The sequence below is a fragment of the Bos indicus x Bos taurus genome, chromosome 11 (assembly GCF_003369695.1).
Source record: "Bos indicus x Bos taurus breed Angus x Brahman F1 hybrid chromosome 11, Bos_hybrid_MaternalHap_v2.0, whole genome shotgun sequence".
In the NCBI taxonomy this organism is placed as follows: Eukaryota; Metazoa; Chordata; class Mammalia; order Artiodactyla; family Bovidae; genus Bos; species Bos indicus x Bos taurus.
This window is the reverse complement of record NC_040086.1, coordinates 95,013,257-95,037,797: the sequence shown is the minus strand read 5'-3', so window position 1 is coordinate 95,037,797 and position 24,541 is coordinate 95,013,257. Positions and strand designations below refer to the sequence as shown.

Genomic DNA, 24,541 nt, shown 5'->3' with positions numbered 1-24,541 from the left:
TGGGAGGGTTATTTTGTTTTCTGAAAATCTTGATTTTATTGATACTCTTGCCTGGAAACTGTACTTCTTTATTGTTTTGTTTTAGGAATGGTCAGAAAAAGTGGATCAGCTTGAAAAGGTTAGTTCATCTTATTTTTGTCTCCTTGTGAATATTGGCCTCTTCTCTGGGGCTTGGAAAATGCTTTCTCCAGTACCTAGTACACTGGTACCACTTCTTGGCAGCAGGGTGCCAGGTGATTAGACACTGACTTGGAAAGCTCTTGTCTTCGTTTTTCTTGGTGGGTGTGCTGGATGTCTGTTGTTTGCCCCTTTTGGTGTACTCTCTACCCATCCCCTGCCTTTCTCTGTGTGTCTGAAGGCCCATAGGGACTGCATCAGCAGGGCTCCATTGCCCTCTGGCTTGTAATTGAGGGCGCCAGTGGGGAACACCAAAAGAACTGGGTGGAAGAGTATGATCAGAAGTTTATTCCTCCAGCCATCTCCACGTGAGGTCCCTTCTATTTGATTGCATCCCATGGCCAAAGGTCACAGCTTCAGTTTTACCTTTGGTTCACCCCCAGCTATGGTTTCTCTTTCTGTGTTTCTTGTCTATGCCTTTGCCCCCTTTATGCCCAATGCTTCTAGCACATTATCTCTTGTGGACTTTCTTACCCCACCCACAGCTTTGAAAAGTCTCTGTGAGACTCTTCAAAATCCCTAACTTGAGTCTGTTTCCTGCTAGAGCCCTGATCGACAGTGTTAACACTGGGAATACTTTTTGAGGATGCATTGGGGAAGGAGGGCATTTCTGAAGGCTTAATGCTGAGCAGATAATAGAACTTCTTAGCTAGACATAGATGAGAAGAATTGATTATTCCAGCACCATGACACTGTGTAGGTGCCTTATGTAATGTGTTCCTGGCTCTGAGACATGAACAGGAAAATGAAATTTCACACCTACAATTAGAAACACATTTTAATTTAAAATAATCAATTGTCAGTTTGCTCAACCCAAATTATATGCTGCTTCCTAATTCATTCCGTCTTTTCATTGAGTACTAACTTACTCTTTATGATAGAAAATGATTTCTCAGATTGATATATTCAACTATAAAATATATTTACTGTTAATTGTATTAAAAGAATGAGTTTTATTATTGCACCATTCTTGGGATAAAACGCCAATTAAACCAGAAGTTTTCTTTGTGTGTTCTAAAGAAATCTGATTATACAAGCTATCAGAATGCCTTAACATATTTATGTAAGGGAAGAATTACAGAAAAGTCAAGCTATCTCCCAAAGAAACTTGTGCTTAAAAGAAATATGTATATATACACATACATACATATGTATAAACGTGGTGTTAATGATGGTCTTCTTAAATATAAAGGTATGGGTTAGGTTAAAGTTTTCTTGTTTTAAAAGAAGCTCTTAAGGTTGTAGCAGTTAAATTCTCATTAAACTATTTTTTCATCTTTTAAAATTATGGTAAAGGGGGATGCATATAGGACTGAAGTAAATAAAATCTACTTCGATTTCCTGAGAGCTTTTTTCTCCCCACTCCCCCACTGCCACAGGAGATTTTAGACCAGGAAAGATCTTAGACCAGGAAAGAGTAATGAGACATCTATGTAGGTCTTTTAAGCCATAGTGATTTTTGGAAAAGTTATTTTTAGAGTGTTTTAATGTCTTTTCAATCAAGAATTGGAAACTGCAATAGCCAGAGTTTGTCCTGAAGAGAATTCATCTTAGGAAGCTATTCTTCAGTAAATTGTAACTTTCCAACACCAGTCATGTCTCGTTTTTGTTGACTTGCTATCTGAATGTACTAACTGAAACCAGTTCTACGTAAATGCATCTAATGTTTTAAGAGAATCAGTCTTATTCCAGTTATGCATGTTATTTACCCAGTTCAGTATGTCACTGAGATTGACTTGTCAAATGGATATCTGGAATTGCTAACCAAATGGAAGCACTTTTCAAATGTTAAGCTTTTGTAGCTCTTCTTCCTCTTTCCACGGCTATCATTTTTTTAAAAATCTATTTCTACCTTAAAAAATTTGTAGATAATTTTGTAAATAATTACCGTAAAGCTTCCCATTATCCATGTATTATTGCTACTGACAAGAAATTGCCTTAAGGTTTTCCATTGTTACGAATTCTGATTATATAATACAGATTTCTCATGTCCTGGTTGCCTGAGCTGATGTCTTCTTCTTCTGCATAGGATAAAAGGTTTCTGACAGCTCAGTTACAGGAAATGAAGAACCAGAGTTTGAATCTTTTCCAAAGAAGAGATGAAATGGATGAATTAGAGGGATTCCAGCAACAGGAACTGAGTAAAGTAAAGCACATGGTGCGCATTTTTGTCTTAGAAGCTACATCCTCAGATGATTAGTTACTCTGACTTTGCTAGTCATGACTCTAACTGCTGATAAATGTACCTTAGTTGTCTTTGATATTTATCATATTTGTATGTCTTTCAATTTATTAAAATGGAGAAGTTCTGTTTGATATGTCTTTCCTTTTTCTTTTTAAACTACTGGGCCTATAAGATCCCTTCTAAGCTCACAAAAATGTTATAAAAACTTGCCTTACTGGTCCAGATTTTTTTTAATTTCAATTTTTATTTATTTATTTGGCCACGCTGGGTCTTAGCTGTGGCTTGTGAACTCTTAGTTGCTTCATGTGGGATCTAATTCCCTGACCAAGGATCGAACCTGGATGCCCTGTGTAGGAAGCGCAGTCTTAGCCTCTGGACCACCAGGGAAGTCCGTGGTCCAGATTTTTTTTGCAAGGGTATTTCTTAGTAGTAGCCCAGTGAAACTTTGTGTCTTTGTATCAGCTTTTAAAAAAAGAAGAAAGCTTGGGGAAAATGGAGCAAGAATTGGAGGCACGAACCAGAGAACTTAGTCGCACCCAGGAGGAATTGGTGACTTCCAGTCAGATTTCGTTAGACTTAAGCCAGAAGCTGGAAGAACTGCAGAGACACTACTCAGCGCTGGAAGAGCAGAGGTTCTTGCTTGGTCTGTGGGGCCCATGGGAAGCGGTGTTAGTGTAGCTCTGGCTTGAGCCTACCTGTCTTTCCCCATTGCTCACTGTGGCACTTTCTGATCTTAGTTCCTACAAAGTCTTCTGGATTTGTCCGTTCCCAAACCCTCACTCCTCTAACCTGTCGAGCTCAGAACACCTCCAACCCTGCCAAGCAATTTAGATTGTTTTAGTTGCTAAACTGTTGAGTAGCTAAAGGCAGATCAGGATTTCTTGTTCAAACCTGGGTGGAATTTTTCTCTTGGGACTTCTGCTTCAGAGAGAGTCAGGGAGTCTTATCCATGGATAATCTTCACATGGCTAATGTTTGCAGCCCTGACATGTAAAGAACCATGTGTATTTTTCCTGTGGAAGAATGTGTCTTAGATGGGGTATTCAAATTTGTTCATTATCTGCTTTCTTTCAATGAAGAGATCATGTGACAGCTTCGAAAACAGGTGCAGAAAATAAGATCACAGTCCTGGAGCAAAAGGAACAGGAGCTCCAAGCATTCATTCAGCAACTTTCCATTGATTTGCAAAAGGTAAGAAGAGTACTAGGAATGGACCCAAGTTCCTAGGATTCATGAATGGGGTAAAAACTAAACCTGAAAAAATTTCTGTATCAGAGTGTCTGGTGAAACTTCTGTTTCTCGTGCAGCCCACAATGCCCTAGTTCCTGGTGTAACAAGTCTGCCTCCACATGGGCTTAGTTGCCTCACAACAAGGAGCACCCGATAAATAGGTCTTATGTAAATGAATGACTGTGATACAAGTTTCATCTCCACATCAAACAAAAATCTAGATACCTATAGTGTTTGGTCTCAGAAGCTTACTGTTTCCTTATAGAACTCAAAACTTTCTGTTTGACAAGAAAAAAATTCACATCTCAAGAAGTCCCAAATAAGTGAATTAGATTTTTCAAATGCAGGATGTGTGCCATAGGGAGAGTGCATTTCCAGTGCAGTAATCAAGGAATTTTTCCTGGAGTAATTGGAATTTCAAGGATGGGTAGGACAGCCCGAAAGCAAAAAAGACAGAAGGGTACAGAATACATTTGGGACTTTGAGGGTGGAGAGGATAACAGACATAAAGCTTTGGGGTTTGTGGGACTGTTTGATATCAATTAGAACCATCCACTCATTTCATAATTGGAAAAACTAACTTTCCAGACTCTGGTCCCACTAAGTTACCTCATTCATTCTAAAACTATAATTTGAGCTTTATTATGTGTCAAGCACTGTGCTCTGTGCTGAGCAAAACAGATATCAATCACCCTTGCCCTTGCGGAACTTAGTCTAGAGGAGCAGTGAGACATTAATCAATAATCACATAGATAATTGCAAACTATGATGCATGCTCTGACGGAAAACTGCAGGATGCTGTGAGATCTTTTAAGAGGGCATCAAATCAAGTCTAGTGTTGAAGTCACAGAACACTTCCTTTGAGGAAGTAATGCTTGAACTGAGATGAACTGCTGAAGCAGGTAGGCGGAGTGGTGGGGGGTGGTGATGGCAGAGAATTTTAAATAGAGAATAGCACAAACCATAAACCCAGACATCTGGAGGCAGCAAAATGAGTGACACCTTCAAGGAAGTGGAAGAAGGCTGGAAAGGGCACACAGTAAGGGACAGAGTTGCATGGCTGTTAGAGGAAACACTGAAAGGGTTTCCAGCTGGAAGCTCTTGCATTGTCCAGGCATAACATGGTGGCTTTGACAAGAGTCGGGGGTGGAAATAATGGGAGAGAAGACAAATATAAGAAATAGTGAAGAGACGGACCTACTTGGTATGTGGTAAATACAGGAGAAGAGCGAGAGTAAAGGAGGTGTTAGGGGTGATTATTGGGTTTCTAGCCTAATCAGCTCGGAGAAGGCAATGGCACCCACTCCAGTACTCCTGCCTGGAAAATCCCATGGACGGAGGAGCCTGGTAGGCTGCAGTCCATGGGGTTGCTAAGAGTCGGGCACGACTGAGCGACTTCACTTTCGCTTTTCACTTTCATGCATTGGAGAAGGAAATGGCAACCCACTCCAGTGTTCTTGCCTGGAGAATCCCAGGGACGGCGGAGCCTGGTGGGCTGCTGTCTGTGGGGTCACACAGAGTCGGACACGACTGAAGTGACAGCAGCAGCAGCCTAATGAGCTAAGTGGCCAATGTTGTCAGTCATCAGGCTAAGAGAGCACTAGAGGAAGGGCAGTTTTCTCATGAAAATGAGTTTAGAGTCAGCTTCTGCGTTGTCCTTGTTAACACTGAGTAGGTATGAAATAGTATTTATGACACGTAAGTAAGATCAAAAGCGTAACAAGCTAATGAACCCCCACACAGCTACTATTCCCGCCTGCCATGTTAAGAAAAGGAATGTTTACCTTTGAGATGCTCAGTGTGCCCTTTCTATTCTATCCCATTTCTTTCTTAAGTCAGAAATTACATTGCTTTATAATTTTATCCCTAAACATCATCTTCTTTCCTGTATCATGCTTGTTGTTCAGTCACCAAGTCATGTCCAACTCTTTGCAACCCCATGGACTGCAGCTCACCAGGCTTAAATGAAATGCTGTAGGTATTTTTCTAAAACTAGCTTTCTGTGCTCAAGATTATATTTCTGAGACACATTCATATGGACACACGCCGCTATAATTTAATCTTCTCTCAACTGTATAGTATGAAATTACTAGAGTTTATTTATCCGTTCTATTGACAGTGAACATTTTTTCTGCTTCTTTACTTTTGCAAACAAGGCTGTTGTGAACTTTTGTCTGCCTCTGAAAGAGTTAACTCTGGGGCCTTCCCTAGTAGTCCAGTGGCTAAGACTCCACGCTCCCAATGCTGGGGGCCCAGGTTTAATCCCTGGTCAGGAAACTGGATCCCACATGCCACAACTAAGACCTGACACAGCCAAATAAATTAAAAAAATGTTTTTAAGAGTTAACTCTGGGGTCTATTTGAGATGTGAAAAGTTTGGGTCAAAAGATTTGTGCTTTTCCACTCTATTAGATAATGCCCAGTTTTTTCCATAGTAGTGGTAGTTATTTACAAACTTGTACCAATGGAGTCTGAAAATTTGGGTTGCTCTGCTTCCTTGACAAGGTGGGATATGGTCAGTCTTTTAATTTTTGCCAGTCTGGTGAACATGAAATGCATCTTCAGATTTTCTTACCATGATTTTTTTTTTGGCCGCACTGTACGTCTTATAGGATCTTAGTTCAGGATTGAACCCAGGCCCTCAGCAGTGAAAGCAAGGAGTCCTCACCACTGGACTGCCAGAGAATTCCCTCTCACCATGATTTTAATTTGCTTTTCTCAGATTATTAATAAAGTTGAGCATCTTTTTATGTGTTTATCTCTCGTTTAACTGTCTATCTAGGTGCTGGTTCAAATCTTTTGCCCATTTTCTATTGCATTTATGTTTTTCTCTCATTAATTGTTGGAATTCTTTATATATATACTGGCTACCATGCTCCTTTGTTAGTTGTACGGGTTGCAAATACCTTCTTCCAGTTTGGAGCTTGTCATCATACTCTACAGCTTCTTCTGTTGAATATAAGCTTTTCATTTTACTATAGTTGAATTTATTGTTTACCTTTAAGTTTATACTTTTGTCTTTTTAAAAAAATCTAAAAAAAAGAATCTTTCCTCACTCAAAATCATAACATTATTCTCCTGTATTATTTTCTGAAAGTTTTATAGTTTTGACTATGTTTCTAGGTCTTTAACATGCCTGAAATTTGGTTTTCTGTGAGAAAGGGAGCCGTGTCATTTTTTTTTTTAATTGTTTCAGTACCATTTATTGAAAAATCTGTTTTCTCACTGATCTGAAATGCCAGCTTTATCACAATTCAGTTTTGCATTTGTATAAAGAAAGCTGAGTGCCGAAGAATTGATGCTTTTGAACTGTGGTGTTGGAGAAGACTCTTGAGAGTCCCTTGGACTGCAAGGAGATCCCACCAGTCCATCCTAAAGGAAATCAGTCCTGAATATTCACTGGAATGACTGATGCTGAAGCTGAAACTCTAGTACTTTAGCCACCTGATGCAAGAACTGACTCATTGGAAAAGATTCTGATGCTGGGAGAAATTGAAGGCGGGAGGAGAAGGAGACGACAAGAGGATGAGATGGTTGGATTGCATCACCAACTCAATGGACATGAGTTTGAGCAAGTTCCGGGAGCTGGTGATGGACAGGGAAGCCTGGCATGCTGCAGTCCATGGCATCACAAACAGTCAGACATGACTGAGCAATTGAACTGAACTAACTGAACCATGTATCCTGCCATCTTGATATACTCACTTTTAAGTTCCAGGGTTTTTGTTGTTGATTCATGTGGATTTCCTACACAGATGATCATATCATCTGCAGACAAAAGCAGCTTTATGTTTTCCTTCCTTATCTCCGTTCCTTTTATTTCTTTTTCTTGCCTCATTGCATTAGCAAAGACTTCCAGATGATGTTAAAAAGAAGTGGGAAGAGGGGACATCCTATCTTTGTATCTGATCTTAGTGGGAAACCTTTGAGTTTCTCACCATTAAGTGCGGTGTTAGCTGTAGCACGTTAAGTGCTGAGGGCTTGAAGTAGCACATCCAGAGGTGGGGAATCATTCCATGTGGGATATAGTGCACAAGAAAACTAACTGGAAATTGGCAACTGATTCTTTCTTCTGTCCCTGACTCTGCCCTACACAGTGACTTATATGAGACTTATTTGGTCTTTTGGTTTTTACTAGAAAGGGTCAGCTATATCTCTCAAGTTCATATTGATGTGTAGTGGACGTAGTACAGGCTTTGGATTAGGAAGGCTTGGGTTTTGAATCCTTGTTCTGTCAGCACAGTGTGTGCTATTGGGCTAGTTCCTAAACTTCAGTTTCCCTGTAAATGGTCAAGTAAAGGGTGATTGTAAGGACTAGAGGAGTGGAAAGTGCTTGCACATGCTCTGCAAACTGTAGTTGCTCCTGCACCATACTGTTTCTTATTCCTGTTGTCAACATTAGAAGGAAGAGACCCATTAAAGATAGGTCAGCCTGACCAAAACTGCATTTCTTCCTATCAAACTCCCTCTTACCTGTGTTTTCTCTGCCTTGCATAATATTACCATTCAACCAGGCATCTGAGCCACAGACTTGGGAGTTGTCTTCGCTTCTTTCTTCCTCTCCACCCAGCCTCCTGGTCATGTTGAACTTGTCTCTTTACTCCTTTACACATACTGCCTTTTACACAGAAAGCTTGTTCCTCTTCCCCACCTTCCACCTGGACTTGCCTGCTTAGGAGGCCTGATCAGATTGCTGGGTTAATCCCTTCTGCCTCTGATGTCTCATGGCACCTTATATGTCCCTCTGTTGCAGCATGATTGTATTGTTTTATAATTAATTACGTGTATATCTCTGCCACCAGCCTCCATGCTTCTTTGGGTCAGTAGCTGTAGCTGATTATATCCCTGGGAGACAGCACAAAGAGTATAGGCTTGATCAAAGTTTATTGAATTATGCAGTCTTGAAACCGTTCTTCAAACTTCTGCTCTACTATATATGTTGTCGCCCCTGTGAGAAATCAGAATGGCAGAAGCTTCTTTCTAAAACCTTGTACCCAAGTAGCTGCATCTTATTCTGAGGAGAGAATTGGCTGAGTTGCAGTCTAAAGTTTGTGGCTTGAGTTGGAGCAGCAGAGCATAAAGTGAGGGAATTTGAGGAAGTGAATTATATATGAGGAGGATCTAGTCTTCACAATGAAATGTTGATGCTGTACGACCTTATTTTGGAGTGAAGAATGGGCATCTTCAGTGAACGTAAGGACCAGTGAGGAGCTAAGAAATGATACAGTGAAAGCTTCCTGGATCCTCAGTTTTGATGTTGCGCAGCATCGAAGATGGGCAGTAGTGAAGGGACAAAGTTAGTCCCAGCCAGCACCGCCATCACTGCCATCATTGCTGAAGAGGTAGACTGCAATAAATACGTGGGCAGCTGTGTACCTGGGCCATGGTGTAAGATGCTGCTGTGTGTGGTTCACCTGTGATTCCTGTGTTGTGAGCCAGGGTGAATACCACCAGTTGTTTCAATTCTCTCTTCAACCTGAAGGCAGCTACATTGTCATTATAAGGCTTCATCTAGCCCCCTGTTTCCAAGCATATTCTTCTGTAGGTCATTATAGGATTGGCTGGGAGCTTGAGTGGAATTACCTCCGCTGGTTCTTGGCATCTGGTATAAAGTTGTAGGTCCTGTTGGACTGTAGATTAGTAGAGTTAAATCTATGCTTGATGGGAGTGGGAGGAGCATTCCTTTAGCTGGTAGATCATGACAATACAAAGGTTATCTTAGAGAGGAGGAACATCTTTGCAGCGTCCTGGCTAGATTCCACAGAGGCAATAGCATCCTTCCTTCCCAGTCGTCAGTTGCTTAAATTGGGAGCATTTGCTGCTTACTGCACTAGGCCTGAAACAGATACCCAAGTGGTGTTGGGTTCTGATCTTGTATCTTTTCTGTTCCATTTTCAGGGAAGATTTCTTGGCTGTATGTTCTCCTAGAATGCAGTTGGAAACAGAATTTCAGAGAAACATGATGATTCTAGAGGAGGTGGTTAGGGAGGGAGAGTGAGTGTAACATAATCTCTGCTTTCACCTGCAGGTCACTGCTGAAACTCAAGAGAAAGAAAAACTCATCACACATTTGCAGGAGAAGGTCGCATCCCTGGAGAAGAGACTAGAGCAGAATCTCTCAGGAGAAGAACATGTGCAGGAACTTCTGAAAGAGGTAACTAGTCTGGAGTAAACCTCAAACTTAAATCCCCCACCCCAACCCAGATAAGTCAAATGCCACTGTCTGAATGACTCCACCCTGAAAAATACTGCCTACAGAATTAAGTTCAAGCTTCCTTCTATAACATAAAAGGCTTTTCTCATGATCTGGCCCTTTGCTTAACTTTCCAGTCTTGTTTCATGACCTGAACCCGTCATCACTGTGACTTTCAAGAAGCTGTAGTTCCCCAGATGTCTCCTGCTGTTTCACACCTCTAGTGTCTTCCCTAGAGCCAGACATCCTGGCTGGTTCACCTAGAGCCAGACTCACCTAGAGCCAGACATCCTGCAGTCCGAAGTCAACTGGGCCTTAGGAAGCATCACTATGAACAAAGCTAGTGGAGGTGATGGAATTCCAGCTGAGCTGTTTCAAGTCCTAAAAGATTATGCTGTGAAAGTGCTGCACTCAGTTCAGTTCAGTTTAGTCGCTCAGTCGTGTCCGACTCTTTGTGACCCCATGGACTGCAGCATGCCAGGCTTCCCTGTCCATCACCAACTCCTGGGGCTTGCCCAAATTCATATCCAAGTCGGTGATGCCATCCAACCATTTCATCCTCTTCGTCGTCCCCTTCTCCTGCCTTCAATCATTCCCAGCATCAGGGTCTTTTCCAGTGAGTCAGTTCTTCACATCAGGTGGCCAAAATACTGGAGTTTCGGCTTCAGCATCAGTCCTTCCAATGAATATTCAGGACTGATTTCCTTTAGGATTGACTGGTTTCATCCCCTTGCAGTCCAAGGGACTCTGAAGAGTCTTCCAACACCACAGTTCAAAAACATCAATTCTTCGGTGCTCAGCTTACTTTATAGTCCAGCTCTCAACATTCATACATGACCATTGGAAAAACCATAGCTTTATTGGCAAAGTAATTTCTCTGCTTTTCAATATGCTGTCTAGGTTGGTCAAAGCTTTTCTTCCAAAAGGCAAGCATCTTTTAATTTCTTGGCTGCAGTCACCATCTGCAGTGATTTTGGGGTGCAAGAAAATAAAGTCTGTCACTGTTACCATTGTTTCCCCATCTATTTGCCATCAAGTAATGGGACCAGATGCCATGATCTTAGTTTTCTGAATGTTAAGTTTTAAGCCTACTTTTTCACTGTCCTCTTTCACTTTCATCAGGAGGCTCTTTAGTTCTCCTTCACTTTCTGCCATAAGGGTGGTGTCATCTGCATATCTGAGGTTATTGATAATTCTTCAGGCAATCTTGATTCCAGCTTGTGGTTCATCCATCCCAGCATTTCGCATGATGTACTCTGCATATAAGTTAAATAAGCAGGGTGATAGTATGCAGCCCTGATGTACTCCTTTCCCAATTTGGAACCAGTCTGTTGTTCCATGTCCAGTTCTAACTAGTGCTTCTTGACCTGCAAACAGATTTCTCAGGAGGCAGGTAAGGTGGTCTGGTATTTCCATATCTTGAAGAACTTTGCACGGTTTGTTATGATCCACAGAGTCAAAGGCTTTGGCATAGTCAATAAAGCAGAAGTAGATGTTTTTCTGGAATTCTCTTGCTTTTTCGATGATCCAGTGGATGTTGGCAATTTGATCTCTGGTTCCTCTGCCTTTTCTAAAACCAGCTTGAACATCTGGAAGTTCACGGTTCATGTACTGTGGAAGTGTGGCTTGGAGAATTTTGAGCATTACTTTGCTAGCGTGTGAGATGAGTGCAATTGTGCAGTAGTTTGAGCATTCTTTGGCATTGCCTTTCTCTGGGATTGGAGTGAAAACTGATCTTTTCCAGTCCTGTGGCCACTGCTGAGTTTTCCAAATTTGCTGGCATATTGAGTGCAGCACTTTCACAGCATCATCTTTCAGGATTTGAAATAGCTCAACTGGAATTCCATCACCTCCACTAGCTTTGTTCATAGTGATGCCTCCTAAGGCCCACTTGACTTCGCATTCCAGGATGTCTGGCCCTAGGTGAGTGATCACACCATCATGGTTTTCTGGGTCATGAACATCTTCTTTGTATGGTTCTTCTGTGTATTCTTGCCCCCTCTTCTTAATACCTTCTGCTTCTGTTAGGTCCATACCATTTCTGTCCTTTATTAAGCCCATCTTTGCATGAACTGTTCCCTTGGTATTTCTAATTTTCTTGAAGCGATCTCGAGTTTTTCCCATTCTGTTATTTTCCTCTATTTCTTTGCATTGATCACTGAGGAAGGATTTCTTATCTCTCCTTGCTATTCTTTGGAACAGGCTTGTCTAACTCAATGAAACTATGAGCCATGCCGTGTAGGGCCACCCAAGTTGGACGGGTCATGGTGGAGAGTTCTGACAAAACATGGTCCACTGGAGAAGGGAATGGCAAACCACTTCCATATTCTTGCCTTGAGAACCCATGAACAGTATAAAAAGGCAAAAAGATATGACACTGAAAGATGAACTCCCTAGGTTGGTAGGTGTCCAATATTCTACTGGAGAAGAGTGGAGAAATAACTCCAGAAAGATTGAAGAGATGGAGCCAAAGCAAAAACGCCCATTTGTGGATGTGACTGGTGATGGAAGTAAAATCCAATGTTGCACTCAATATGCCAGCAAATTTGGAAAACTCAGCAATGGCCACAGGACTGGAAAAGGTCAGTTTTCATTCCAGTCCCAAAGAAAGGTAATGCCAAAGAATGTTCAAACTGCTGCACAATTGCACTCATCTCACACGCTAGCAAAGTAATGCTCAAAATTGTCCAAGCAAGGCTTCAATAGTACGTGAACCATGAACTTCAAGATGTTCAAGCCAGAACTAGAAAAGGCAGAAGAACCAGAGATCAAATTGCCAACATCTGCTGAATCATTGAATAAGCATGAGAGTTCCAGACAAACATCTACATCTGCTTTATTGATTACATCACAGCCTTTGACTGTGTGGATCACAACAAACTGGAAAATTCTTCAAGAGATGGGAATACCAGACCACCTTACCTGCCTCCTGAGAAATCAGTTTGCAGGTCAAGAAGCAACAGACCTGGAACAACAGACTGGTTCCAACTTGGAAAAGGAGTACATCAAGGCTGTACATTGTCACCCTGCTTATTTAACTTACATGCAGAATATATCATGTGAAATGCCAGGCTGGATGAACCTGAAGCTGAAATCAAGATTGCCTGAAGAAATATCAATAACTTCAGATATGCAGATGAGACCACCCTTATGGCAGAAAGTGAAGAGGAACTGAGGAGCCTCTTGATGAAAGTGAAAGGTGAGGAAAAAGCTGGCTTAAAACTCAATATTCAGGAAACCAAGATCATTGCATTCGGTCACATCACTTTATTGCAAATAGATGTGGAAACAGTGACAGACTTTATTTTCTTGTGCTCCAAAATCACTGCAGATGGTGACTGCATCCATGAAATTAAAAGACAAGCATCTTGGAAGAAAAGCTATGACCAACCTAAACAGCATATTAAAAAGCAGAGACATTACTTTGCCAACAAAGATCCATCTGGTCAATGCTATGGTTTTTCCATTAATCAAGTATCAATGTGAGATTTGGACTATAAAGAAAGCTGAGCACTGAAGAATTGATACTTTTGAACTGTGGTGTTGGAGAAGACTCTTGAGAGTCCCTTGGACTGCAAAGAGATCAAACCAGTCAATCCTAAAGGAAATCCGTCCTGAATATTCATTGGAAGGACTGATGCTGAAGCTGAAACTCCAGTACTTTGGCCAGCTGATACAAAGAACTAACTACTTAAAAAGGCCTTGAAGCTGGGAAAGATTGAAGGCAGGAGGTGAAGGGGACAACAGAGGATGAGATGGTTAGGTTGTATGGCATTACCAACTCGATGGAAATGAGTTTGAGCAAGCTCCAGGTGTTGGTAATGGACAGGGAAGCCTGGCATGCTGCAGTCCGTGGGATCGCAAAGAGTCATACGCTATGGAACTGAACTGAACTGAACTGCATGTCCTCCCTCTGCCCAGGTGCTCTGGTTTGGCCCTGGCCAGCTATGAAGAGTAAAGCCTCTTCCTTTCCTGAGGCAGTGAGCATCCCCTGCTCTCTGCTGCCGCTTTGTGAGCACTGTTACACTCTGTTATATACTCTCTTGGGTTAGTCTTTGCCGCAGCCTCAGTCAAAAACCTGTGAAATTCATCTTTGTATACTTTACAATATGTGAATTTTCTCTCTACTGTTTTGGAGTTTTTTGTGCATATTCATGTCCTTCGTGCCTCGCACAAATCATAATGTGTTGTAGATATCAGTAAATGTATATGCAATGGAGAAATGACTGTTTCCTTTTTCTCTTCTTTCAACTTACAGAAAACACTTGCTGAGCAGAATTTGGAGGATACCAGACAGCAGCTCTTGGCAGCCAGAAGCAGCCAGGCCAAGGCCATCAACAACCTGGAGACTCGGGTACTAACCTCAGTCCTGTGTCTGGGTGGTGCCCTGGTGCCCTTAGATGACATGGCTGTGGCTGAGACTTCCCTTGGGTCAGAGATTTTCTTCCAAAGGGTTTCTCTTTTGGGTTTTACTTGTAGAGAACTGAGGTAGTCATATTCTCCATTCTTGCCACATTAGCATCATTCTTCCACAGAAGATTGTTTTCTTCTCTGTTTCTTCCCTTTTATCTTCTTTCCCCATCCTCCCATAGGAAACCATTCTAATGTGGTAAATAGAGATCCTTTTATTGCTGGATAATCTTAAAACAGCTAACATTGTTTTATGTGTATGTTAATTTATTTAAATGATACAGCTGTACATGAATTTTCCTTCTTACTTTCCACTGCTCCATCGTCTGTATCCACTTCATTGTTCTTACCGCCTCTACTTCATAGTTATCTACTGGATGCTAGATATCCCGATTGCCACCTTCTTTCTGTCACTGCAGATTACCCTCATTTCTGTTGCCTTAAGAAGGATAGTGAGTGTGTATGACTTTACGTGACTCGGTAGGATAGGAACGCTCCCAGAGGGCTGCCCAGGATGCGAGAGAGTTCCTATCGATGCATCTCTGTCTTTTCTAGCACTGGCATTTCTCAGCCTTTTCGTTTTCTTGCCAGTTTCATGAGTGTGAAGTGGTAGAAGTGGCAGGGGATCTCTGTGAGGCCTCGTATAAGAACACTAATCGTATTCATGAGGGCTCCACTCTCATGGCCTAAGTACCTCCCGGTCACCTCACATCCTAACACCATCACATCAAACGTTAGGATTTCAACATAGGAATTTGGGGGGCACAAACATTCAGACCATAGCAAATGCTTAACTCATTTTTAAAGTCTTTCTTGTTTCTTGGTCAGTATTAATATATGTAAAGCTATATTTTTTCCTAACTACAGCTTTGTCAGCTTTATTGTAATTCAGTTCTATTTCTCAATTATCTTTTTTATTGTGGTAAAATACACATAAATGTAAAATTTACCATTTCTAGGTGTACAGTGGCATTAAGTACATTTATTTTTTGCACAACCATCACCACCATCCATTCGTAGAACTTTTTCATCTTCTCAAACTACGACTCTGTGCCAATTAAAACAATAACTCCCCATTCTCTCCTCTGTCCAGCTCCTGGCACCCACCATTCTAACTTCTGTTTTTATGAATTTGATGACTCTAGGTACCTCAAAAACTGGAATCATACAGTTTTTGTCTTTTTGTGTCTGGCTTACTTCACTTAGCGTAATGTCTTCAAAATTCATTCATGTTATAGCATATGTCAGAATTTCATTACTTTTTAAGACTGAACAAGCCTTGTTTAAGACCTTGATTCCATTCTAGATACAGCACCTTATTTATCCATTCATTTGCCCATAGGTACTTCGGTTGTTTCCTCCCTGTGGCTATTGTGAATACTGTTGCAGTGAATGTTAGTGTATGAACAAGGTTCTGTGTGGGCTTTTACTTTCATTTCTCTTGGGTATATTCCTAGGAGTAGAGTTGCTGGGTCATATGATAACTCCATGCGTAGCTTTTTGAGGATCTGAATCGTTCTTGAGTTCTGCCTGCAAATTGGAACTTTCATAGATATTTGCTAAATCCAGGAGTTTAAAAAGGCAAGTTTCAGTCCTGGCTCTGCACTGATAAAATTTGTGATCATGAGCAAATAACATAACTATTTTCTTCTGTGGAAGTGCTCACACTGTTCTTGCTGGGTTGTTTCCATGAAAACTTACCTCTGAACATATATGAGGAACCGTGAGGCCTAAAAACCTTCTTTTCTCATTTGGCTCCTCCCTCTCCTTGACAAAGCTGCAGCCTTCTATGTGCTTGTATTTTAATAATAAAGATACCCCAAGGAAGACTTTACTCAGCAAAAACTTTGTAAGAGAAATTGGCAAAGTTCGCTGGAGTCAGATGAAAAGATCATGTTGGAGGCCGAGTCTCGCTCAGTACTGGACGCTGTGTCATCCTGTCCACCCTGCGGGCCTCGTGTCCTAGGGCAGTGCCAGAGACACAGTCAGACTCGGTCAGTATGTGTGGAACGAGGGAAACCTAAGTTTGTCTCATGGGCAGTAATCCCACTTCTGGAAATGTATCCTAAGCAAGTGATTCAAACCAGGTCAACAATATTTACATGAAGATGTCAACTGCTGCCTCATTTTATCTGCAAAATGGAAAACAGCTGAGTTACCTGGACAGTAGGCAGCAGTTCAGGAAATTATACAACATCCTTTGAGGAAATAATCTAAGGTCTGAAGGCTACATGGAAACATAGACGGAAATTTGAGCACGGACGAAAAATACACAGTTTTACTAGAATTGTATACAAAGTTGTAAAAAAAAAAAGTCAAAAAATGAAACTGTGTTAGAATGATAGTGTTTTATAATGATTGACTTATGAGCATCTTTTCTAATTAAAATTTTTTCTTTACCTGCTTTATGATTTAAATAAATTTGACTTTAAAAGCCGTTTGTTACTGCTCAGCTTCTTTTGAACAAAAGGATTCTTCTCTTTGCCTCTTAGGTGAAAGAACTAGAGCAGAGCCTGCAGGCCTCTGAGGAGGAGCTGAAGCGGAGCGGTGACGTGGTGGCAGCTCGGGAAGCTCAAATTCGAGAGCTCGTAAGTGGCGATCATGCCTGCTGTGTTCTAGGCCCCTGACTCTTCCTTTCCTTTGTGCCCTTGAAGTCCCCGGACTCACTCCCAGCTCCTGGAATGGCATCTGGACCTTAGATACAGTTGTGGGCAGACAGGCAGTTGCAGAGAGAGGGAGTCAGGACCTGCTGGAGGGTCTGAGTTACCAGGAGAAGTGGTGACTGGCTAGTTCCCACCTAACAGCTGGCTGCAGGGCTCTGCCTAATTCTGGAACTGTTAAGTGTTGTGTGACCACTGGCTGTCAAACCTCATCTTGCAGCTGGGGGCTGTGGAGAACAGCTCCAGGCCCTGGGGAGAAGACAGCAAGGGCTCAGCCCGTAGTCACAGCCCCAGGTCGGGTGTGGAGCTAGAAACTAGAGAAGTGAAAACATTTGTTGCCTCTTTCCCACATGTGTTTTCATTTAGTCCTGGCAGCAGACCTCAGAGCCATGCACTGCTGTTCTCATTCACTAGAGGAAGCAGGCTGAGAAAGATGACCAGGACACTAGCCCAGGGTCTCCCACCTGGTAAATGGCCAAACCTGCACCCTCCGGAGGTCACAGCCCCTGCTCTTCATCCCTGTGTCGTGTGCCTCCCTAGGGAAGCCTCAGCCATAGAGGGCAGCACTGAGTAGAGTGAAGGAGGGCTGTGTCTTAGGACTGGTGCCCAGAGCTGTCCCCTAGCCCTGCACCAAGACCAGTCCCAGAGTCCAGCTCCTGAGCAGGCCAGGGGACCTCAGCAGCACCCAGGCTGGAGAAGGTCAGGAAGGAGAGCTGTTTCTACGGGACACTCTTCTTTGGAGGACAGGGTAGGGCCTGTGTCACCGGGAATAGCTGTCCTCTGCTGCCCCCTCAGGCCGCCGCGAACACGGAGAGCAGCCATGCCCAGCAGCAGGCCCTCGCTCTGGAGCAGCAGCAGGCGGAGCGGATCCACGCGCTGGAGACCCAGCTGGCGGGCCTGGGGAGAGCGCGGGTGGCCGACCTGACAGCCGCAGAGCAGGAGCTGGTGAGTGAGGGAAGGACCGGGGATGGGAGCACCCTGCTCACGCGCAGCCAGGCTGCCAGGCCATTTGACAGGAGGAAGACCAGCCTGCCTCTGAACTCGGGCACCACTTTTAGCGGAGTTTTTCTCTTTTAACAGCACACCTGCTCATGAGACTGGTTGTAAAAAGACTGCTTTTTACAAAAACCCCAAGCAGATGGTTTTTCCTTTTCCTTGAGCTGCACGTGGACTTCCTGGCACTTCCTGACCGGTCCCATCAGCTGCTTTCCTGTCTTCCTAAAATGTGTACTGCTCACCCCTAATGGCTTGCGCCTTTCCCTGGTCTCCATCCTTGTTCCGTAGGCTTCAGAATCAAGTGCCTCAGTTCTTCTTGTGAGGAGAGTGTCAGGTGACTCTCCCTTTCTGACCCCAAACCCTATCCTCCTGTCCCACCCCTGCAGTGGCAACAAAAGGGAAGGGGGCAGTTTTAAAGGTTACATGTCAAAGAGATAGGCCTACACCCAGGGGAAATGGCGTAAAGACCTTTTATTTTATGTATACTTTCCTCAATTTGCAGAGAAAGCTGGAGCAAGAAAATGCAGCCCTTAAAGAAAGTAAGAATGAATGTGAATGTTCTTTACAGCATCACCAGCTTGAACTAAAGAAGCTGAAGGTATTTATCTAATAGCGTCAGTTTCACAAAGTCATGTCTTTTTAAAACATTTTTATTTTTGGCCGTGCTGGCCTCTGTTGCTGCATGTGGGCCTTCTCTGGTTTCAGTGAGTGATGGCTGCTTGTCATTGCGGTGCAAGGGTCTCTCATTGCAGTGACCTCTCCTGCTGCAGAGCACAACTTCTAGGTGTGCGGGCCCAGCAGTTGCAGCGCATGGGTTCAGCCACCTTGCTGCATGTGGAGTCTTCCAGACCAGGGATCAAAGCTGCATCCCTGCATTAGCAGGCAGATTCTTAACCACTGGACCATGAGGGAAGCCCAGGTGTCATGTCTCTATGTGTGCATTTGCAGTGTCCGAGGGAGAGTTCTATACTGTGAGTAGAGAAGGAGCGGAACTGGCATTTGTGGATGGTTAGGGGGTTGTCGAGGAGGCAGCTGGAAGTTTTAAGCAGAGGGATGATGTGAGAAGTTTTGTTTTAAGAGGATTACTCTGGCTCTGTGTGAAGAATGCTCTGTAAAGGAGGCAAGTACAGAAGCAGGAAGACCTTTGAGGAGGTTTGTATATCACTGTGCTTGCTCTGTTTAAGAATATAAAAGGCAAAAGTGAACATTTTAGCAGGGATTCAGAAATTGTAATAAAAGTAGTTTTGAAAAGGAATTAAATAAGAGTTTCAAAACTGAAAAGTGCAGTAGCTGAAAGTAAAAATGCAGTAGATTTCCAAAGGACCTGAGGAAACTTTCTGGAGGAATAGATATTTTCACTGTTTTTTTTGAATTATGGTTTCATCATAATTCATCAGTTGTACACTTTAATTATGTGCAGTTTATTATTGTCAATTATACTTAAGTAAAGCTCCTAAAAAACAATGAGCTTAACAGCAGATTAGAACTCAAGAGATAAGTAATGGAAGAAAGGGCAGAATGAAATGCAGGGAAAAAATGATAAAAGACAGGATACTGTGAGATGCTTTATCGTGTGTCAGTGGAAACTCAGAGGCAATGAAAAAAACTGAGAAGCATTCAAGAGATGATGGGTGAGAATTTTTCAAACTGATGAAAGCTGTCGAGTCACAGGGACAGGTATAAGAGTTCTTCCAGATCCAAACAGGACAAATTTTAAAATCCATACCCAGACACCGTATTGTAGTAGCGCTAAAAGAAAAGCAACAAAACACCAAGAATTAGTTGATAACAGACGTGCACTAAGGAAGTACTGGAAGGAACATTCTAGATGTACAGAAGACGTAAAGAGAGAGGAACGAATGGATAGCAGTGCTTATTGCAAGTATGTGCCCAGGACGAAAATCTGACGCACAGCACACTGTTCACGGCCCAGCTGGGAGAGAAGAACCACCCCAGTTATTTGAGTGAGAATTTATGTTCTAAGGTAAAGTTTCTTCTCCAGCACTGAAACAGTTAAAAGATATCACAAAGGTAGCAAGTGTAGGACTCAGCTTTCCAACTGTAGGACTAAGAGAAGAAAGTGAAGAAGTTGGAATTAACTAAATTCCAACTTAGTATTCCAACAATTAACTTAAGTCCTCTTCTTAGGAATTAAGAAGAGGAGCTCCACAAATTTGCCAGTCAGACCTCTTATGAGGGGGCTCTGTACTACAGTTGGTGCTGGTGTGTGTGCTGGGCGATAGGGCCATGAGTGAATTCAGCTGCAGGTGTCAGAAGACTGCAGAGTGGATGCAGCTGCTGCTTCAGGAAGAACTTGCTGCTGCCAGGGCCAAGCTCCATTGCTGGCAGAAACTGCAATCTGACCAAAAGGAGGAGTCTTTTCCTCCCTCCTCCTGCATTCCAGTCTCCCTGGAGCTCCCCCTGCTGGCAGAATTGAGTATGGATCAATATCTAAGTATGGAGCCGGCTGGACCCGGAGGGAGAAACATGGTTTGCAGAATCCCAGGTTCAACATCTAAGAGCAGAATATGAAACATTGGGTGTGGGCTGAGGCAGTAACTGAAAAACAGCACACACAGGCTTTTTCGGAGCGTGGTTAATTTTCAAACGTTTGGGTGAATTTTCTCAGTGTCTTGGATTTCTGGTTTAATATCATTATGGTCAGATAATATTCTGAATGATTTCAGTGCTTCATATTTATTTAGACTTATTTTATGACCCAACCTATCTTGGTAAGTAACTGAATGCACTTGAAGAAATATGTATAGTCTGCTCTTAGGGAGAGCGTTCTGCAAATGCTAAAGAGGTCAGATTGGTTAACAGTATCGTCCACATCTTCTGTAGGTCTTCTGATTTTGTCTGTTTGTTTTGGTCAGTGTGCCTCATCACTTGCTGAGAGGGGTGCTAAATCTTCAACTATGATCCTGGATTTGTCTCTTTCTCCCTCTGTCAATCTGTGCTTCAAGTATTTTGAAACATTATTTTAGGTGCACACTTTTTTTTTGTATTGTTCGGATCCATATTTTTCAGAACAGTCCTCTGGGAAAATCATTTCCAGGTGCAGAGAACTGTGCGTGTGGGTGGTGGCCTGCTGACTTGCTCAGTGACCCTGAGCTCAGCCTCAGATCCTGGGTCGTGTGTGTTTCTGTGGCACTAGCACAGACTTTAGAACCACACAGATTCAGTTCTGGGTGCCACCCTGGCCCCTCACGAGCTGCTCCTTGAAGGAATCTAGTTTTCTTTTTTCAAACTGAAGGTGATGACCCTTGACCTCAAGAGGATGATACCGTGAGGATAAAGCATGACCATGGATGAAAAGTGCCAAGTGCAGTTCCTGGCATGGAGGTGCTTTGAGCCTCTGCTTCCTGCCCTGACACGCTTTCCTGTTTTCTTGCTCGCAGCCTGCCTCCTGTCCCCTTAAGACAGCGTCAGTTGTAGTGTCTGTCCTGAACTTCCCCAGAAAAGGCTCCTGTAGGCATATGACGCTCTTGTCCCCCTTCCCAGCACCTGGGCCTGCAGGGCCAGGATCTCATAGCTCGGCTCAGCCTGAAACCCCTTGTTCCTTCTCCTGTATCAGCAGAGCTTCTCCTATGCGGGGGATTGTCTGGGGTAGTTCAGGGTCCCACTGTCAGCCTCTTAAGTTCCAGCACCAGTTTTCCTTCTCTACTAGAGGTGGACTCATGGAAAGCCAATTCTGACAGCTCCCCGGTAGACGTCAGAAGGGACAGGCCGTGAGGTTGGCATCTCCCTCCGTTCACCCCCCGGCTTGTGTAAGTGGAAAAGGAGATTTCACAGGTGAAGCTGAGCAGTTCACAGAACCAGAAAGGCTTGTCTGACTAGAATGTGGGCCTCTGGTCTCCTAGCTTGCCTCACCTGACTTACCCTGTGTCACCCAGCTTGTCCTTGCATTCCTCCATGATGGATGATAGGACATCACTTCAGCAACTCCACACTGATAACATTCCAGCTTAGCAACCCCAGGGGAACGAAGACATGTCCCACTCAACGTTACCATACTAAAAAGGGATTTTGATATAAAAAAGGATTTGATTGGTTCATCTTGGATGACAGAGCCACCCTTGGACAGATTGATTTGGCCATGGGTATGAGGTACTATGATTGACCAGGCCTGATGAACATGCTTATTCCTATAGCCACAAAACAGGGGCATCATTATTGGCAGCCCTACCAGAACCATGTGGAATTGCAGGGCGGCAGTGGGGAATAGCAGTGATGAGACTTTTACGCCCAAAAGGGGTGATTGTGGGTAGATAGAAACACCAGACATTCCTGACCAGTGTGCAGGCACCTGAGAAGCCATATTATTATTCATCTGGGGGTTGATGAGTGAGCACAGCATCATGTCAGGGAAGAGGACTGATGCGTTTGTCAGGAAAGAGGCGCCGTGATCTGGGAAGGGCCAGTGGGGCAGCCCTGCTTGAGGTAGAAAGGCCTGGGTGGTAGAGTGTAGCAGCCAGAGCCTTGGCTCTGAGCTCAGGCACTGGCTTAAAACCTGGCCCTGCCACTTACTCGCTCTCAGACCTCATGCAAATTACATGACCTCTCAGAGCTTCAGTTTTCTGTCCTGTACTATGGATGATTTTGATGAATCTGACATTTGCTCTATTAAAATTTAGTAGTTGCTTGTTATCATTTCTGTAACCAAATTGTTCCAATCAGCTGCTCCGTTCACATGGGCCTGAGTCGTGTGGTTCTGTGTTGATTTCATTAGAGCAGCTCTTCAAGTCTGGGTCCTCTAGCCTTTGGCCTGAGTACTGACTGGCATGCTCATGGGATGACCAACCCTCAGCGGTATGCCTGTCCCTAGAGGGGTTAGTGGGCTGTGCACTGGGACAATTCTCACAGAGGAACGGAAGGCCGTGCAGCCAGAAGGTAGCCTGGGAACCTCGGGGAGCAGGAGACGCACTCGTCTGTTCCTGTGAGACAGTCCTCTCTCTGTGGGCTTCACCTGGTGTGTGCAGTGAAGAAAGTGGGAACTGGGTTTTGGGACTCAAATCTCCTACCCATTTTCTGGATTGTAGGAAGAATGGAGCCAAAGAGAAATCGTGAGTGTGGCAATGGCTCAAGCCCTGGAGGAGGTGCGGAAGCAGAGGGAAGAGTTGCAGCAGCAGGTAGGGCCCGTGGGATGCGGCCCCCAGCAGTCCCAGCCAGGACTGATCTACCTCCCATCTCTTCAGAGCAGGGGGTGGACACAGGTCTAGGAATGCTGCCAGCTGCTTGGTTTCCCTGATGTCTCTAGGAAGGCAGGAGAAAACGTTAGAAACCCTCCAGACTTCCCTGGTGGTCCAGTGGTTAAGACTGTGCTTCCAATGCAGGGGGTGTGGGTTTGATCGCAGGTCAGGGAACTAGATCCCACATGCTCGAGAGTGTGGCCAAAAAAAAAGACAAAAGGAAAGAAACTCTCACCCCATGGGATAACCTTTTAAAATTTTGATAGTTGGTTACTGTTACAAATGTTACCTGGAGGCAAGTCCACACCCAGGTTCTGATTCTGGGAGGTGGGCCCCACTGGCTGCAGGCCCCAGAGACCACAGTTGAGCTTTCAGCCAGAAGGGTGGGAGAAGCTGCCATCTTCTGAGGACAGGCTCAGGCTCAGGCCCCAGGTCTGGGTAACTGGCTCTGAGGCTCTGGTAGGTTCTTAACAGGTCTGTTGGAGTTGCCTCTGAAAAGACCCTGTGATAATCACACCTTCATGAATACCACAACAGTGAAGTCGTGTGCATCCAGTGCTGGGCATGCCACAGGCACGCAGGACATGAAGTTACAGTCATGACAGCCTGTGGGAAGGCTGGGCTAATGGCCATGTCTGTGGTGGGCCCACTGCAGGCAGGGGGCCGTGGGGGCAGGGGCCCCTGTGCCTGCCGAAGAGAACTGACTTGCGCGTGTTTCTGTTAATAGGTGCAGAGGTTAGCTTGGGAAATGTTCTAGGCTGTGGCCTTCAGGGAGGGATTCATGGAGGACCCTGGGTAACGGAAAAGTGGAGACTCCTTTAAGGAAGATGTGATTGCTACTCCTAGCCTTCTCTCATATTGGGTTTTCTCTCCAAGGCCGCTGACCTGACAGCCATGATGGGCGAGAAGGAGCAGAGTCTGCAGGAGAAAATGGAAGTGATTCTCCAGAAAGAGCAGGAGATTCTCCAGCTGAAGAAAGGTGAGGGCCCCTGCCCCCGGCTGAGCCTTCTCGCCTGTTCTTGCTGGGGACCCCAGCATGGAGGGGCCCAGTCAGTGTGCTCACTGCTTCTGTGCCTGGCCTAGGTCACGACTCTGCGCTGCTGCAGACACGCCAGCTGCAGAGCGAGCTGGAGGCCCTGCAGGGCCTGAGGGCCGAGGAGGCCACGGCCACGCGGGAGGACCTGCTGAGGCTGACGGGCCAGGAGCGGCCCCTGGTGCTGTCAGCCAGCAAGCCCCATGTGAGTCCTGCCTGAGCTGCTCAGGGTGTGGGGGCAGTGGGGGGGCAGCATGTCACCAATGGGCGGAGGCAGTGGGCAGGCCTGGGGGGCGCTGGGCAGCTTCAGCTTCCTCTTCAATGGGAGGGCACCTCCCTGATGAGGGATTTGTGAGCATTGAGGAGCCCATCTGATGCGACAACACCTGTCCGCGTTCAAGTGCTGAAGCCCTCCTTCCCAGCCGGCTCCTTATATGGGAGGTTAATTGTCCCCCCCGGAGGGCC

At 44.3% G+C, this 24,541-nt stretch overlaps 1 protein-coding gene across 6 annotated transcripts in view; it reads left to right on the top strand.

Moving 5' to 3' along the window:
* The window catches only part of GOLGA1 (golgin A1), a 44,072-nt gene that overhangs the window by 12,196 nt on the left and 7,335 nt on the right, over positions 1-24,541 (top strand). For 5 of the 6 annotated variants that reach the window (XM_027556253.1, XM_027556250.1, XM_027556248.1 and 2 more), the window contains 12 exons: positions 86-118; positions 2,207-2,335; positions 2,825-2,994; positions 3,442-3,553; positions 9,621-9,746; positions 14,044-14,139; positions 16,688-16,783; positions 17,651-17,800; positions 18,354-18,449; positions 22,894-22,983; positions 23,920-24,022; positions 24,127-24,281. In XM_027556253.1, the coding sequence (XP_027412054.1) occupies positions 86-118; positions 2,207-2,335; positions 2,825-2,994; positions 3,442-3,553; positions 9,621-9,746; positions 14,044-14,139; positions 16,688-16,783; positions 17,651-17,800; positions 18,354-18,449; positions 22,894-22,983; positions 23,920-24,022; positions 24,127-24,281 (1,356 nt within the window). The remainder of the gene's footprint in view (positions 1-85; positions 119-2,206; positions 2,336-2,824; positions 2,995-3,441; positions 3,554-9,620; positions 9,747-14,043; positions 14,140-16,687; positions 16,784-17,650; positions 17,801-18,353; positions 18,450-22,893; positions 22,984-23,919; positions 24,023-24,126; positions 24,282-24,541) is intronic. The other variant, XM_027556251.1, reaches the window with a different exon arrangement.